The sequence below is a fragment of the Diabrotica undecimpunctata genome, chromosome 6 (genome assembly GCF_040954645.1).
Source record: "Diabrotica undecimpunctata isolate CICGRU chromosome 6, icDiaUnde3, whole genome shotgun sequence".
Taxonomy (NCBI): Eukaryota; Metazoa; Arthropoda; class Insecta; order Coleoptera; family Chrysomelidae; genus Diabrotica; species Diabrotica undecimpunctata.
This window is the reverse complement of record NC_092808.1, coordinates 94,263,753-94,278,032: the sequence shown is the minus strand read 5'-3', so window position 1 is coordinate 94,278,032 and position 14,280 is coordinate 94,263,753. Positions and strand designations below refer to the sequence as shown.

At 34.7% G+C, this 14,280-nt stretch overlaps 1 protein-coding gene across 1 annotated transcript in view; it reads left to right on the top strand.

The window, feature by feature from the left end:
* Positions 1-14,280, top strand: part of Gcn2 (eukaryotic translation initiation factor 2 alpha kinase Gcn2) — a 112,083-nt gene that overhangs the window by 45,675 nt on the left and 52,128 nt on the right. The window contains exons 9-14 of the mRNA XM_072534903.1: positions 1,828-2,086; positions 8,830-9,072; positions 10,320-10,465; positions 10,984-11,243; positions 11,485-11,775; positions 11,875-12,019. Of these exons, the coding sequence (XP_072391004.1) occupies positions 1,828-2,086; positions 8,830-9,072; positions 10,320-10,465; positions 10,984-11,243; positions 11,485-11,775; positions 11,875-12,019 (1,344 nt within the window). The remainder of the gene's footprint in view (positions 1-1,827; positions 2,087-8,829; positions 9,073-10,319; positions 10,466-10,983; positions 11,244-11,484; positions 11,776-11,874; positions 12,020-14,280) is intronic.

The window sequence follows — 14,280 nt, the reverse complement described above, 5'->3', positions numbered from 1 at the left end:
TGGCTGAGTTCAAAAAATATTACGTACCATCCCGGATCTATAAGAAAGGAACTTTATTCGTTGTGTGCCCTTCATAAAGAAAAATTTAAAAAATACGAAATTGATGAAATTGCCAAAAATCGTGGAATGACAGTACTTAGATCCCCACCATATCATTGTGAATTAAACCCGATTGAACTGGTATGGGCACAGATAAAGAGTGAAGTTTCAAGAAAAAATACCACTTTTAAAATTCATGATGTTAAACAGTTGTTTTTGGAGGCCGTAAATAATGTAAAACCTGAAAACTGGGAAAAGGCAGTAAATCACACTATTAAAGAAGAGGAAAAAATGTGGAAGCTGGACAATATTACTGATAAAATGATCGAGCCAGTTATTATAAATCCTGGTTCTGAAAGTTCATCTTCTGAATCTGATTTGGATTTGTAACAAGTAGCTGTAAGTTTTATATTAATATTTTTATTCATCTATTTAACATACCTTAGACGGTTTTAAAAACTCTTTTTCTCTTTTGTAATTTTTAAAAATTAAAAAAAATGTAAATTTTTTAAAACCCTTTTTAATGTAGGCCAGTCAGTTCTAATATAGTGTGTGATAAAAGAGGTCACTTTTGTTTACATACACATAACACTTTATAACACTGAAATAATTCATTTATTTTTTACAATTATTCAAAGTAATTTTTCAATTAATCTTGAGCACGCCCATGGAGTGGTCGGAGGTACCAGTTAAAATTATGCTAATTACTCTCTCGTTCATAAAAATAAACTATAGTACTCGTACAGAGTATATCGAAATAACAAGGAAAAGGCAGTTAAGATTTTATTTCACGTATAGGGAGCTTGCGCATCCGTTTATACGTATTTCAGCCCAATAGGCATCATCAGAACGGCTTTCGCAAGCGCTCTGAACGTGAAATAAATCTTTTCTGTCTTAGGAAGCAACTATAACATGGCTTCGTATAGACGCAATGTAGCGACATCTGATAATAATGCGCAAGCTCCCTATACGTGAAATAAAATATTAACTGTCTTTTCCTTGTTATTTCGATATACTCTGTACAAGTACTAGAAACCAATTCGCTAAGAATTTTGCTTAGTTGAAAAGATATGTTGTGGAATGCAATTTTTAGATTCCCCATGTCTCTCTTAACACCTTTATCAACGTCTGTTTTTGCCTTGCAATTCTTAGAAGGCACAGATTAAAGCGGAATTCTTGAATTTGGTTTCGAAAATTAGTCTACGATTTTATTATCAGATGTCGCTACATTGCGTCTATACGAAGCCATGTTATAGTTGCTTCCTAAGACAGAAAAGATTTATTTCACGTTCAGAGCGCTTGCGAAAGCCGTTCTGATGATGCCTATTGGGCTGAAATACGTATAAACGGATGCGCAAGCTCCCTATACGTGAAATAAAATCTTAACTGTCTTTTCCTTGTTATTTCGATATACTCTGTACGAGTACTAGAAACCAATTCGCTAAGAATTTTGCTTAGTTGAAAAGATATGTTGTGGAATGCAATTTTTAGATTCCCCATGTCTCTCTTAACACTTTTATCAACGTCTGTTTTTGCCTTGCAATTCTTAGAAGGCACAGATTAAAGCGGAATTCTTGAATTTGGTTTCGAAAATTAGTCTACGATTTTAAAATCTTTTTGTTAATATTTAATGTTATAGCATTAACTGTTTTAGAAAACACTAAGATAATTTATTTAAAATTACCATAAATTGACTGCTCGTTTTTTTAGCTTTATAATATTTAATAAATATTGATGTTTTTTATTTATGTTTAAAATAAAATACCATGAGTTGTTATATTGTTTTAGATGTCTCGCAAAAGAAGAATCGGATCGCTTTACTGCCTCCCAACTATTAAATCATTCATTTTTTAATAGACCTATCGTAAACTTTTCTCCAAAGCATGCAAACGAAGTGATAGAAACAGAAAGAAATTTTTCGCCTGAAAATATCCAGGCGGACTTACAAATTCTATCGCAAAACTTGTCAAATGGTCAGTCGAGAATTAATAATGAATTTGAGTTCTTACAACATCTGGGAAAAGGAGCTTATGGTGATGTAATTAAGGTAACACATTTTTTTGTATTCATTTAAAATACTAAAATAAAACCGGGACCGTAATGCTACTATTAGTAGCTAATATACTATTATTTGCAGTTGCAGATCTATATTAGCTACTAATAGTAGCATTACGGCTCCGCTCTAAAATTAATAGCATTGCTCACAATTTTTTACAGACATCCTATTTTTTTATTTCATTCTATCTCAAAGTCAGACACTGTTTGAGAATACATGATGTAACCGTTTGAATATAAAATATAGCATGTAGAGAATACATCCAGTGGTGTAGTCTACCTGGGTATAAAGGATTTTTGTATTTGTAATCTCACATATATGAAATGTAACCATATTAGGGATGGTGTGGACGAGAATGCGAGGAAGATCGGCGTAGCAAACTGGTAACGGTTGGCGATGAACAGAAGCAACTGTTGGAATAGACTTGGGCAGGTCGAGGCTCAACTAGAGTTGTAGCGCCACTGATAATGATAATGATGATGACCCTCACATTTTGGATAGGCTGATGTGTATATTAGTAATTTCAATTGATAATTGTAAAAAAATGAAAATGTGTTCAGGAGTACGTAAAAAAATTTAATCATAAACATAATGAATGAACTTTTCTTATCAAATTTAACTAATTTTTATTTTATTTGAAAATAGATAGAAAATAAAAGTCATACTAATTCTAAACTGACGGCTATAATTTTGGTTTTCTGACTGTATACCTATATATACGACATATGGATATTAAATAATTAAACTGATACTGCAGAAAGCATTTTTTGTTGATTACGGGAACAACTCTTACTGCTCTGGGTTTCTTCTTCTTCTTATGGTGAACTATCCAATTAGTGGATGTTGGCGACAATTCTGGCATACTCCTCTCGGTCTTGTGTGGCCCTAAAGAGTGCATGGGTATCGAGGTTTGTCAAATCCATTATGTTTTTAATCCATGAGTATTTCTTTCTTCCGATGCCCCGTTTTCCTTATATCTTCCCTTCCATAATAAGCTTTAAGAACTGGTACTTGGAATTTCGAAATATCCAGATAAGCAGTTTTTCTTCTTTTTATTATTGGCAGCAATTCTCGTTCTCTGCTCATTCGATTTAATACTTCGACATTTGTTGTGTGATCTGTCCAGGAAATTTTAAGTAGTCTTCTAAATACTCACATTTCAAAAGCCTTCAATCGGTTCATCACATTGGCCTTTATGGTCCAGGTTTCTACACCATATAGCAGTATGGAGTAAATGTAACATTTTACAAAGCGATATCGAAGCGTTCAGTTAAGGTCTGCTGTTGCTTAGCAAGGTTCCCATATTAGTAAATGCTGTTCTGGCTTGCTCAATCCTGCTACGTATCTCTATGTCTGTATCTAGATCTTCAGTTATCCAACTACCGAGATATCGGAACTTGGAGACCTTTTGGATGTTCTTATTGTTTACTCTTATACTTAATTGTATATTTCGTGTTCTGCTAACCACCATTACCTTCGTCTTGTCTATATTAATCTTCAAGCCCAGTCGTTCTCCTTCAGTGTTTATTCTATCTATTAGTCGTTGTATCAGCATAGCGAAGATTACTAATAGTCTGTCCGTTCAGTGTCACTTAAGGTTCTATCGAAAATCGTTTCAGAGTAAAGATTAAAAAGGAGGGGTGACAGGACACAACCCTGTCGTACACCTTTTTCGAATGAGAAATATGATGTAGATTCCAGTCCTACTCTCACAGATGCCACTTGATTCATATAAAGGTTCTTTATGATTTTAAGATCATTATCATCTATCGAACGCTCCTGGAGCAATCTTACTAATTCTGAATGATTAACAAAATCGAACGCTCTGGGTTTATTTACTGTTATCGGTTTGGTAGTGTTGATTAATCCGTTGACTGGATTATTTGGATTAACTGATGCTTTGACAAAGTAAGACAAAATAAGTTGCTGACGGCTAATATTGGTAGGTGGTTCTTAGCTTCGACTTGAAAACTTTCTGTGGGACTAGATTTAAAATCACCCAGAAATATTCGAAGAGCGGTGTTCTGAATGACAATGAGGCAATTTAGTTGTTGTGAGTTGGGAGCTGACATGTGTAGTATACTACCATAATCCATTTTTGAACGAATTAAAGATCGGTAAATTCTCAGCAATATATCTTCGTCTGTTCACCATTGATGGTGCGCTAATGATATTTATTCTTTTGAGACAGATACTCTTTAATTCTTAAATATGATATTTTCAAGATAACTTTTTATCAAAGATTACAACTAAAAATTTTTGTTGATGTAATACTTGCTGTGGGATTCCATTTAAGGTTAAATTAATTAAGTTGGCAATATAAATAATTGAAAATAAATATATCTAAAACCCAGATGATGACAAATCTTGTAGTCAGCGAAGATATATGCTTAGGAACATGATCAATAGACCAGGTAATGGCCTATAAATACCTAGGTCATGAGATCCGCATAGGAAAAGATAACCAAACCGTTGAGCTTCTCCGTCTTATAAGACTGACTTGGGCAGCCTTCCTCAAGCTGAACCATATTTTCAAATCGTCTGATATACCAATATGCCTTAAAAGAAAAACGTTTAATCAGTGTGTTTTGCCAGTGTTAACTTACGGTGCGGAAACGTTGACCATGACAAGGAGAACAGTTCAAAAGATCCGTGTATGTCAAAGGGCGATGGAGCGTGCTATGTTGGGCGTTTCACTACGAGACAAAATCCCAAATCGCCAGCTACGACAAAGAACAGAAGTGGCTGATACAGTAGAGAGAGTAGCAACACTGAAATGGAACTGGGCAGGTCACGTGGCTCGAATGACAGATAATAGATGGACAAAACGGATACTGAAATGGAGACCAAGAGATGATGCCTACCGAAGCAGAGGTCGTCCACCAACACGTTGGACTGACGATCTAAAACGTTATCATAGGAATTGGATGCAAGAGGCACAACATCGAAATAGATGGAAAATTATGAGGGAGATCTATGTCCAGCAGTGGATAAGCGAAAATTGAATGATGATGAATTAAGTTGGGATTATGTTTTTTAATAAAATGAACTATTTCCGATTTTTTTATGACGAACGGGCAAGTGGATGTTGTGGTTTGCCTTCAGAGAAAATTACTAGATCGTCTGCGTATATTGTATATTTGACTGGGCAGCGGCGGCCGGCCAGGTGAAGTAGGTGAAGGTGAGGTTCATCAAAAAAATATAATTAAATTGAGACAAATAAATAAAAAATTAAAGCAACATTATTATATCTAAATTCTGAAATCAATTATTTATTCTCTTTTAATTAATCTAAAAATTAAAAAAGACAACTAGCTTTATTAGCTGTACGTACTTGACGGTCAAGTCCTGACCTGTATCACTAGCCGTGTAGGATTCAGGAAAAGGTGAATATCATTTTTGAAATGCGAAATCCATCTGCATAAGCGTTCATGGTTGCCATGGCAACGTGACGTCAGCCTATCCTTAGTGATAGCTGAGAAAACTGGTGAGTGCAGTTCCGTCTAAAGATATATTATCCGTCTTCACCCACTATTGGATGTGTATTTGGTATTCCTATTTTTCGGAAATTTCTCTCAGCGACAATATTTTGAAATTTAGTCTATTATATAGATAAATATAAGGTTGAATGCTCGAATAAATGAACTTTGATCAGATAAAAGGCATATATCGAGCACAGTTTAATTAAATCTTGCCCAAGTACTTCTACGATCTAGGGATCGAAAGTACTTGGGCAAGATTTAATTAAACTGTGCTCGATATATGCCTTTTATCTGATCAAAGTTTATTATATAGATATTTTTTATATAGTATAGTGTATAGTATAGACATGAATCCAATTAATGACTTCTTCTTCTTCTTCCTATGCCGTCCCCATTAACGGAGGTTGGCGACCACATTTTTAAAAGCTTCTCTGTCTTTTGCAACGTGGAATAATTCGTCTACAGTCATGTTTGTCCAGTCTCGAGTATTTCGCAGCCATGACTTCCTCTTTCTACCTATTCCCTTTTTGCCATCGACTCTACCCTGCATGATGACCGGCAGAAGACTATCTTAAATGGTGGCTAAATTAATGACTTGGTGTGTAATATATTAGAGACTTCGTTTCTTCTTCTTCTTCAGGTGCCATCTCCTCTAAGAAGGTTGGCAACCATCATGGTAATTCGCACTTTCGACGCCGCTGCTCTAAAGAGGTCAGCAGAAGTGCAGTTAAACCAAGCTCTCAAATTATTTAACCAGCAGATGCGTCTTCTTCCGCGACTCCTTCTACCCTGTATTCTTCCTTGCATTATTAATTGCAACAAGTTATAACGCTCGCCCCTCATGACATGTCCCAGATATTGCAAGACTCCGTTTAGGCATTGGAAAATGAAGATAAAAGGGATGTTCTTTTACATGGTCGACCAACCAGTATTTTAAACATCTGCGTCTGATTCAGAGTGGTCGGCTGCAATCAGCATCTGACTCACAGTGGGCGGCTGAATCGAAACTCACCAACCCGTTTTAGCAGGCGTGATGTTTTAATCGCCTAAAAAACGCTCAATGAAATGTTAAGGTTCAGAACTAAAATACCCCAGGCAAGCTGAACGAATCGTATCTAGTATAAGTGCCCTAAAAAACTGTTTTCAAGTTATTAGGGCCCTAAACTCTATACATTTTTTTAACGAATTTTTAATGAGATTTTGGCGCGAAGTAGGTACCAAAACTCCTTTTGGCTCCGGCAAGCTTTCCTCATCTTCACCACTTTTTTAGGCCACGAGCCGCCGCTGTGACTGGGGATTGAAAAAGTGTACTAATATTGTTTATGCTCATTAAGAATAGAGTAGTACTTAGGACAGATCCTTGTGTTATGCCATTTTCTGTAAGATGTGTTGCTGGGAATTTTCCGTTGGTATAGATTCTATTAGAAGGTTCTATTAGACAAAAACTTCTCAAGAAAGTAATATACATTACCATATAATTTCATTTTCTGTAGTGTTTCTAGATTACCGATTTCTGAACTGTATCAGCAGAAAACACGTAGCACTGAGATGCTACGTGTTTTCGATACTGCAAGATGGACTTGAAAGTTTGACATTAAAGCAAGAACACATAAATAAGTTACAGTCCTTTGAAATGTGGTGTTACAGGAGGATGCTTAGAATAGCATAGACACAGAAGAAAACTAACACGGACGATTGTGAGAAATGGGCAAAGAATGCGAAATAATAAACACAATAAAAATAAGAAAGTTACAATATCTGGGACACGTAATGAGGGGACAGCGGTATGAACTGCTAAGGCTGATAATACAGGGAAAGATAAGAGGAGGAAGGAGTATAGGAAGAAGGAGAGTGTCATGGTTGAAGGATTTAAGGGACTGGTTTAAATGCAGTTCTATAGAACTCTTCAGAGCAGCAGTAGATAGAGTAAAGATAGTGATGATGATATCCAACCTCCGATCGGAAGACGGCACTTAAAGAAGAAGAACTGTATCACATGCGCTCTCAATATCGAGAGATACAGCAATAAGGTCTGTGTTGCTGGCGTGTGCAATTTCAGATTGTAAGATAATGAGGTTGTCTAGTGTACAGCGGTTTTTCCTAATTCCTGATTGGGCTTTATCAAAAAAATATTGCTTTTCAAGATAATAAACAAGTCGAAAATTGAGCATCTTTTCTAAGAGTTTACACAATGTGCACGTCAAAGAGATTGGTCTGAAAGAGTTTACTGTGTTATACAGTGAATCAGATTTCTTGATTGTAATTATAAGCGACTGTTGCCAAAGAGAAGGAAATTCTTGGCTTGTCCATATAATGTTATATAGTTCAAGTAGTTTCAATTGTATATTTGGATGTACATTTTTTAGGAAAATTGGGGAGATCATATCGGATCCTGCTACCGAATTCATGCCAAATTCAAGTTATGACAAAGAAAATGGAAGATTTATGTACTCTTTTTGACTGAAATTTGTCGCGTAGGTTTTTGTGGATGTTTGGTGTTCTAAGGATATATTGCTACCTTTCGTTTTGTTGAAAAACAATTTAAAAACTGAATTTATGGCTAATTCCCAATTAAAGTACATAATATTAAAACGCTATAAGAAAATAACTTCAGAACAAAAATAATGCGGAATTTGCACACTTTTTGAATTTGTAAACTGTTACGTAAAATTTATCAATTCGTACAGTTTTAGTAATCATCTTCTTCTTCTTCAAGTGCCATCTTCTATCGAAGGTTGAAAATCATCATGGCTATGCGGACCCTATTGACTGCCGCTCTAAATAGTTCTGCACTACTGCATTCAAACCATTACCTCAAGTTCTTAAGTCACGATATTCTTCGACTTCCCACATTTCGCTTTCCTTGAATTTTGCCTTGCATAAGTTACAATAATGAGTATGTTTGCGCTCTCATCACATCACCATACACATACTCATCACAGTACAATAAAGTCGTCCCAGAAATGCAACTCAGCAATATTGGCAATATCATTTTAAAGTCGTCTACTTTAAAATGTATGATATATTCTGAATTGTCAATATGAGTCAGATAAAATTAAATTATTAGAAGAATTTTTCAGCAAGAAACAAAAAAACAAAATTTGTTTAATTTATTAATATTTGTATTTTGAGAACGATTTCCGAAGTGGAAATTGAAACGTCAATAAACTTATTTTAACATTCAATTGTGGCTTATTACCATTAAAATTGTTCATATTCCTTGGAATAATTCAGATTAAGCATATTTTTTAGGTAAGAAATAAGCTAGATGGAGGTTACTATGCTATTAAACGTATACAATTAAATCCAAAAAATAGGGCTTTAAATAAAAAGATCGTTAGAGAAGTTAAATTATTATCTAGACTTAATCACGAAAATGTGGTACGTTACTTTAATTCCTGGATAGAAACAACGACGATTAAGGATGAATACAATAATACTTCAAGTTCTATTTTTCCCGAGGAGAGAATACCACAAATTGTTAGAAAAACAGAGGTGAGTATAATTTATTTAAATACATTTCTTCATAAGATTCTGTCTTGGGCGATGAATATCAATCCCCTTTACCAACATGTCCTGCCTAATCGTCTCCCCAAGGTTTTCTTTTGCCTCCCTCTCCTACCCCTCCCAGGAACATGCAAATCAGCAATTGTTGGTATTGTGTGATTTAAGTCTCGACAATAAACATGTCCGAACCATCCGAACTCTGCTCTAACCTCTGCTTTCTAATTTTGACATCAATTCGTGTGACCTTTAATATTCTCATTCTGTGTGATTAAGTAGGATTACTTTGTGTATTGTTATATATATATATATATATATATATATATATATATATATATATATATATATATATATATATGTATATCCCTTGATTTTGTAAACGGATACGAATACGTACTTCTTCATTCGTCTGGCGTTTGTTCCATTTCCATAATTCTATTTAATAAACCTATTAGGCAACTTGTTCCTGCCTCTCCTAAAACTGTCCACACTTCCCCTGAAATATTATCTGGTTCAACTATTTTATCATTCCTTGTTACTGTCTCTGAAGCACAACTGTTTTTTTGTCAAACTCTTCATTGAATAAAATGTCATAAGTACTTTTTCCACCGTTTTTTGACACCCTTTTCGTGAATTAGTGTGAATTTCGTGAATTATTTTCATCTAGAGTACATCTAAGATTTTGTTTTCTTTGCTCTATGTTTGGCTATTGTATATATCTTTTCTTCGCCTTCTCTGGTATCAAATTATCGTATCGTATATGTTGCAAAAAGGAAAAGACAGTTAAGATTTAATTTCGAAAATTAGTTTACGGATTTTCGTATATGTTGCATTTAAGGCAATGTTAACTTTGAATCATTGTTAGTGTCACTCTTCTGAAATTAATTTTTGTCAACAATCTGTATGTCCGTAATCCTGTGGTTGTGGAGCAATTTCTCTTCTGGCCCTCCAGTCTAGATATTAGGACAACCTTTTGTTGAAAGTGGAATGGGTTAGAATAAAATAATTTTCAAATATTTTGGGCACAGAGAGAATAATTTTAGACACTTTCTTAAGCAAGTCCATTTTGTTTTCTTTTTTTTTTTTAATATAATGTCTACATGGTATTTAATACATATTTAAACTACTTTTCATGTATTTCTGTTGGTGATCACCACTCGATGTCTGTGACTCCTTCTTTAAGCATAACAATTTGACGTTTGACGAATATAAAATGTAAAAAGATTATTTTCTTTTAGTTTACTTTAAATGACAACATTGAAGCTTTAGCTCCATCTATGAAAAATGTGGAAGTTTCTATTACATATGATAGTAAATCTCAAGCGCCATATATCAGTTCTTCTGATGATGAGTCTAGTGACGATGATGAAGGTTGGGGGCCGAGGTAAGTAAACTGAAAGTAGACGATGTTTAGATCTTTCTAATATCTAATGTTATATTACAGTATAACAATTTTAAGAAAAACATCAATTAAAAATGCAACAATGTCAAAAACGTCCGATTTTAGGGAAACTCAATAAACTTCAAGTAATTGAAAAGATATTAGACTTTGAAAAAGCAAAGCGATCATAATGACCACCTCACTCTTTCTAGTAGGTCTTTCTCTTTCTTTAGAATAAATAATTAGTCGGAAAACCCATTTTATCCTCCGAAACGTTAATTAAAACCAGGCTCGTTAATTGGCGGTTGACGCCAAAATATTTTGAAAAATATATTCAATTTATTAAAATATGACTTAGTTTGTAGCTACAATGTTTTCATTATTTATAAACATTTTACTTTATAAAAAATACAGACTAAATATTAACGGTGAATACCTTAGCTTGTTAAAAAAGACATTAATGAAAAACTTCGTTTAGTTTAAATTAAAAAAAATTAATTATTTATTTTAATTTTTTTAAGATACGAAGATTCTGATTCTGATTCTGACAGTATAGCATTTGAACATGAATCAGGTTCTGAGGAAAAAAATCTGTCAACTACTGCATCGAGTCAGCACCGATCGAGTTCTCCAGATATTCCTACTGAAATTGTAAAACAGATCGATTTCATGTATATCCAAATGGAGTTTTGTGAAAAAAGTACTTTACGAACAGCCATTGATAATAATTTGTATATAGAAGAGGATCGTATGTGGAGGTTGTTTAGAGAAATCGTTGAAGGTGAGGAGTATATTTTATTTTAGTTCATTTGCATCATACAGTGGTGCTACAGCCCTAGTTGAGCCTCGACCTTCCCCAGTCTATTTCACCAGTCGTTTCTGTCCATCGCCAACCGTTTCTAGTTTGCTGCGCCGATCTTCCTATATACATTTATTAAAAATAAGAAAAAGTATAAACTTGCGAATACTTTATAGGCGGACAATACTGAGATTATTAGTATTAACAATTTTTTATATTTTAGGTTTGGTATATATTCATCAGCAAGGAATGATTCATCGAGATCTGAAACCAGTGAACATTTTTTTGGACTCTGAAGATCATGTTAAAATAGGGGATTTCGGCCTAGCTACAACTAATATAAAATCTAAACAAAGCGAATATCTAATTTCCAAGAGTATTCTAGAAAGTGATAAAGAAGAGACTTTCGATGAAAGTAAGACAGGATTTGTTGGAACCGCTCTCTACGTAGCACCCGAAATCAGTATAACTTCAAAAGTTGTTTACAGCCAGAAAGTGGACATATTTAGCTTAGGTAAAATATTTTTTAAATTTTTAATGTTCAGTTTATCGGCCACTAACACTATTTAATGCTACATTACATATCAAATAATAAAATATCTTCATGTTTTAGGTATCATACTTTTTGAAATGTGTTATAAACCATTAGATACTTCCATGGAAAGAATTAAAATTTTAACCAAATTAAGAAATAAAGACATTATATTTCCTGCCGACTTCCATGAAAAAAATACTGGAAAACAAGAGCTATTAATTAGGTAATATATTGCTGATGGTTATAAATATTTGTGTGTCATCATCATAACAATCAAACGAAATTAAAACATAGTCGTAAGAGGTCTATGGAATGCTGTTTGGCGTGTGGTAGATGCTAGTTTTTCTATTTAAATCATAGAAACGCGAAGAACTAAGCATTTAAGAGTTAACGTGATTTTCAATTCAAATTCAAAAATGTTTTATTGCTTGAAGATACATAAGTAAAAGCTTCCTATAATAAAACACGCAATATTTTACTACATGACTCTTAGACGTCTGCAGGGGTTGATCAAAATATAAAAATACTTTTTTTGCTTTCTCATAACAATTAAAAACTAGTGTGATTCTATCTCTTTAGGTTAGATGGGTTAGGTAGATGGTTTGGGGGGGGGGGGGTCGCTGAAGCAACGGTCGACATGTTGCCGGCAGTCGTTTAGCGTCATCGCACGTGTTTAAACTTTTAGGGCGTTTTTTAATTTCGATGGCTTCACGAATGATTCTTGATTTTAAGGAGCGGATGGGGACGATAGTTTTTGCTTTTTCGAAATCTATTTTGTGGCCTGTCTGAATATGATGTTGGGCTAGAACTGAAGTAGTATCGGAATGTTTTACAGATATAGAATGTTCGTAAATACGGTTATGGATTCGTCGGTTTGTCTGTCGTATGTGTGTACGTGGGCAACTGGAGCAAGGTGTCTCATAGACAACATGGTCTTCATTGGGAATTTGGTCTTTTACGGATCTGACGAGTTTGGACAAATTATAGTGAATGGTGAAGATTATTTTGATGTTTAGAGGGTTAAGGGTTCTACTGATCTTATCAGAGACACCTTTAATAAAAGGTAGAAAGATTTTGGGCAAGGTTTCTTTTTTGGATGGAGTGGGGTTTAGTTTAGATGTTTTTGAATGCTCCTATTGATTTGAGTTTTGTGGTAGCCGTTTTGTGCCTTATTGAATTGATTTAGGATGGTCTGTGATTGTTGTCGTCAAGTTTTATGGAACGGTAAACAAGAGTGTTGATAACTAAATTGAGTTGGACGGGGTGATGATGTCTGTGCATTGAGATAACGGTTTGTATGTGTGGGTTTCCGGTACACGGAATAGAAAAAACTGTGAGGTGGGTGTTTCTGAATAAGAACATCAAGGGAATGGCAAAGCCGATTCAGACTCAACTTCCATCGTGAATTGAATACTGGGATATATTCCATTCAGGTAGGAGAGGAAGAGATCTAATGTGTCTTTACCATGGGGCCAAATGACAAAGGTGTCATCAACGTACCGTAACCAGCAGCTGGGTTTGAGAGTTGATGAGGACAGGGCTGTTGTTTCAAAATGTTACATGTAGATATCAGCTGTTACGGGAGAGAGAGGGGGTCCCTGTGGAGCACCTTTGATTTGACAATAGAAATGATTTTGGAATGAGAAGTATGTATTAGACATGCAGTGTTTTATAAGAGATAATGTGTCTTGGGTGATTTGATGTTTAGAGTCCAAGATGGAAATAGTTTCATCGATAGGAATGTTGGTGAATAAAGAAACAATGTTAAAACTAAGAGTTTTTGACAAAGGACGAGGCAATTTCTGAGTGGGGCAGTTGTATGCACTGACGATGGGTCTTATGGGGACATTGGGCTTATGGATTTTTGGAAGGCCGTATATCTTTGGAATTCCGGATGATTTTTCTCTGGATATCAGAGATTTTTTGATAACTGGAGGTATAGTAGACTTACTTATTATGGATTTGGTTGTTTTTTCCAGATAGGTGATGTATTCTGTGGAATTTAGAAGTTTGAATGTTTTGTCGAAATAATTATAAGAGTTGAAAATGACGATGGCATTACCTTTGTCGGCCGGAAGGATGACAATATCAGGGTTGTTATAAAGTTCATTGAGGGCACGTCTTTTTGAAATGCTAATATTTGACGGTGAGGATTTGGAAGTACGGAGAATTCTGGCGTCATCTTGTCTAGCAACTTCGGTTTGGTCGGAAGGAAGATGAGAAATAGCTTCTTCAGTTTGACAAATAATTTTCTCAGTTGGGATGGAAAGAGGAGTGCCACAAAAATTGAAGCCTTTTGACAGAGCTTTGGTAGCTGAATCGGATATGTGAATATCTGAGAAATTGCGAACAATAATAGAATGTTGTTAATTCGAAAAGGGCTGTGGTTTTGCTGACAGATAAGTTGGTCCCGTTTGCGTTTCTGGATGAATGTCATTTCAGGTTTTGAAAAGTTTCGAATTCGTTGTATCTGAGTTGCGTTGG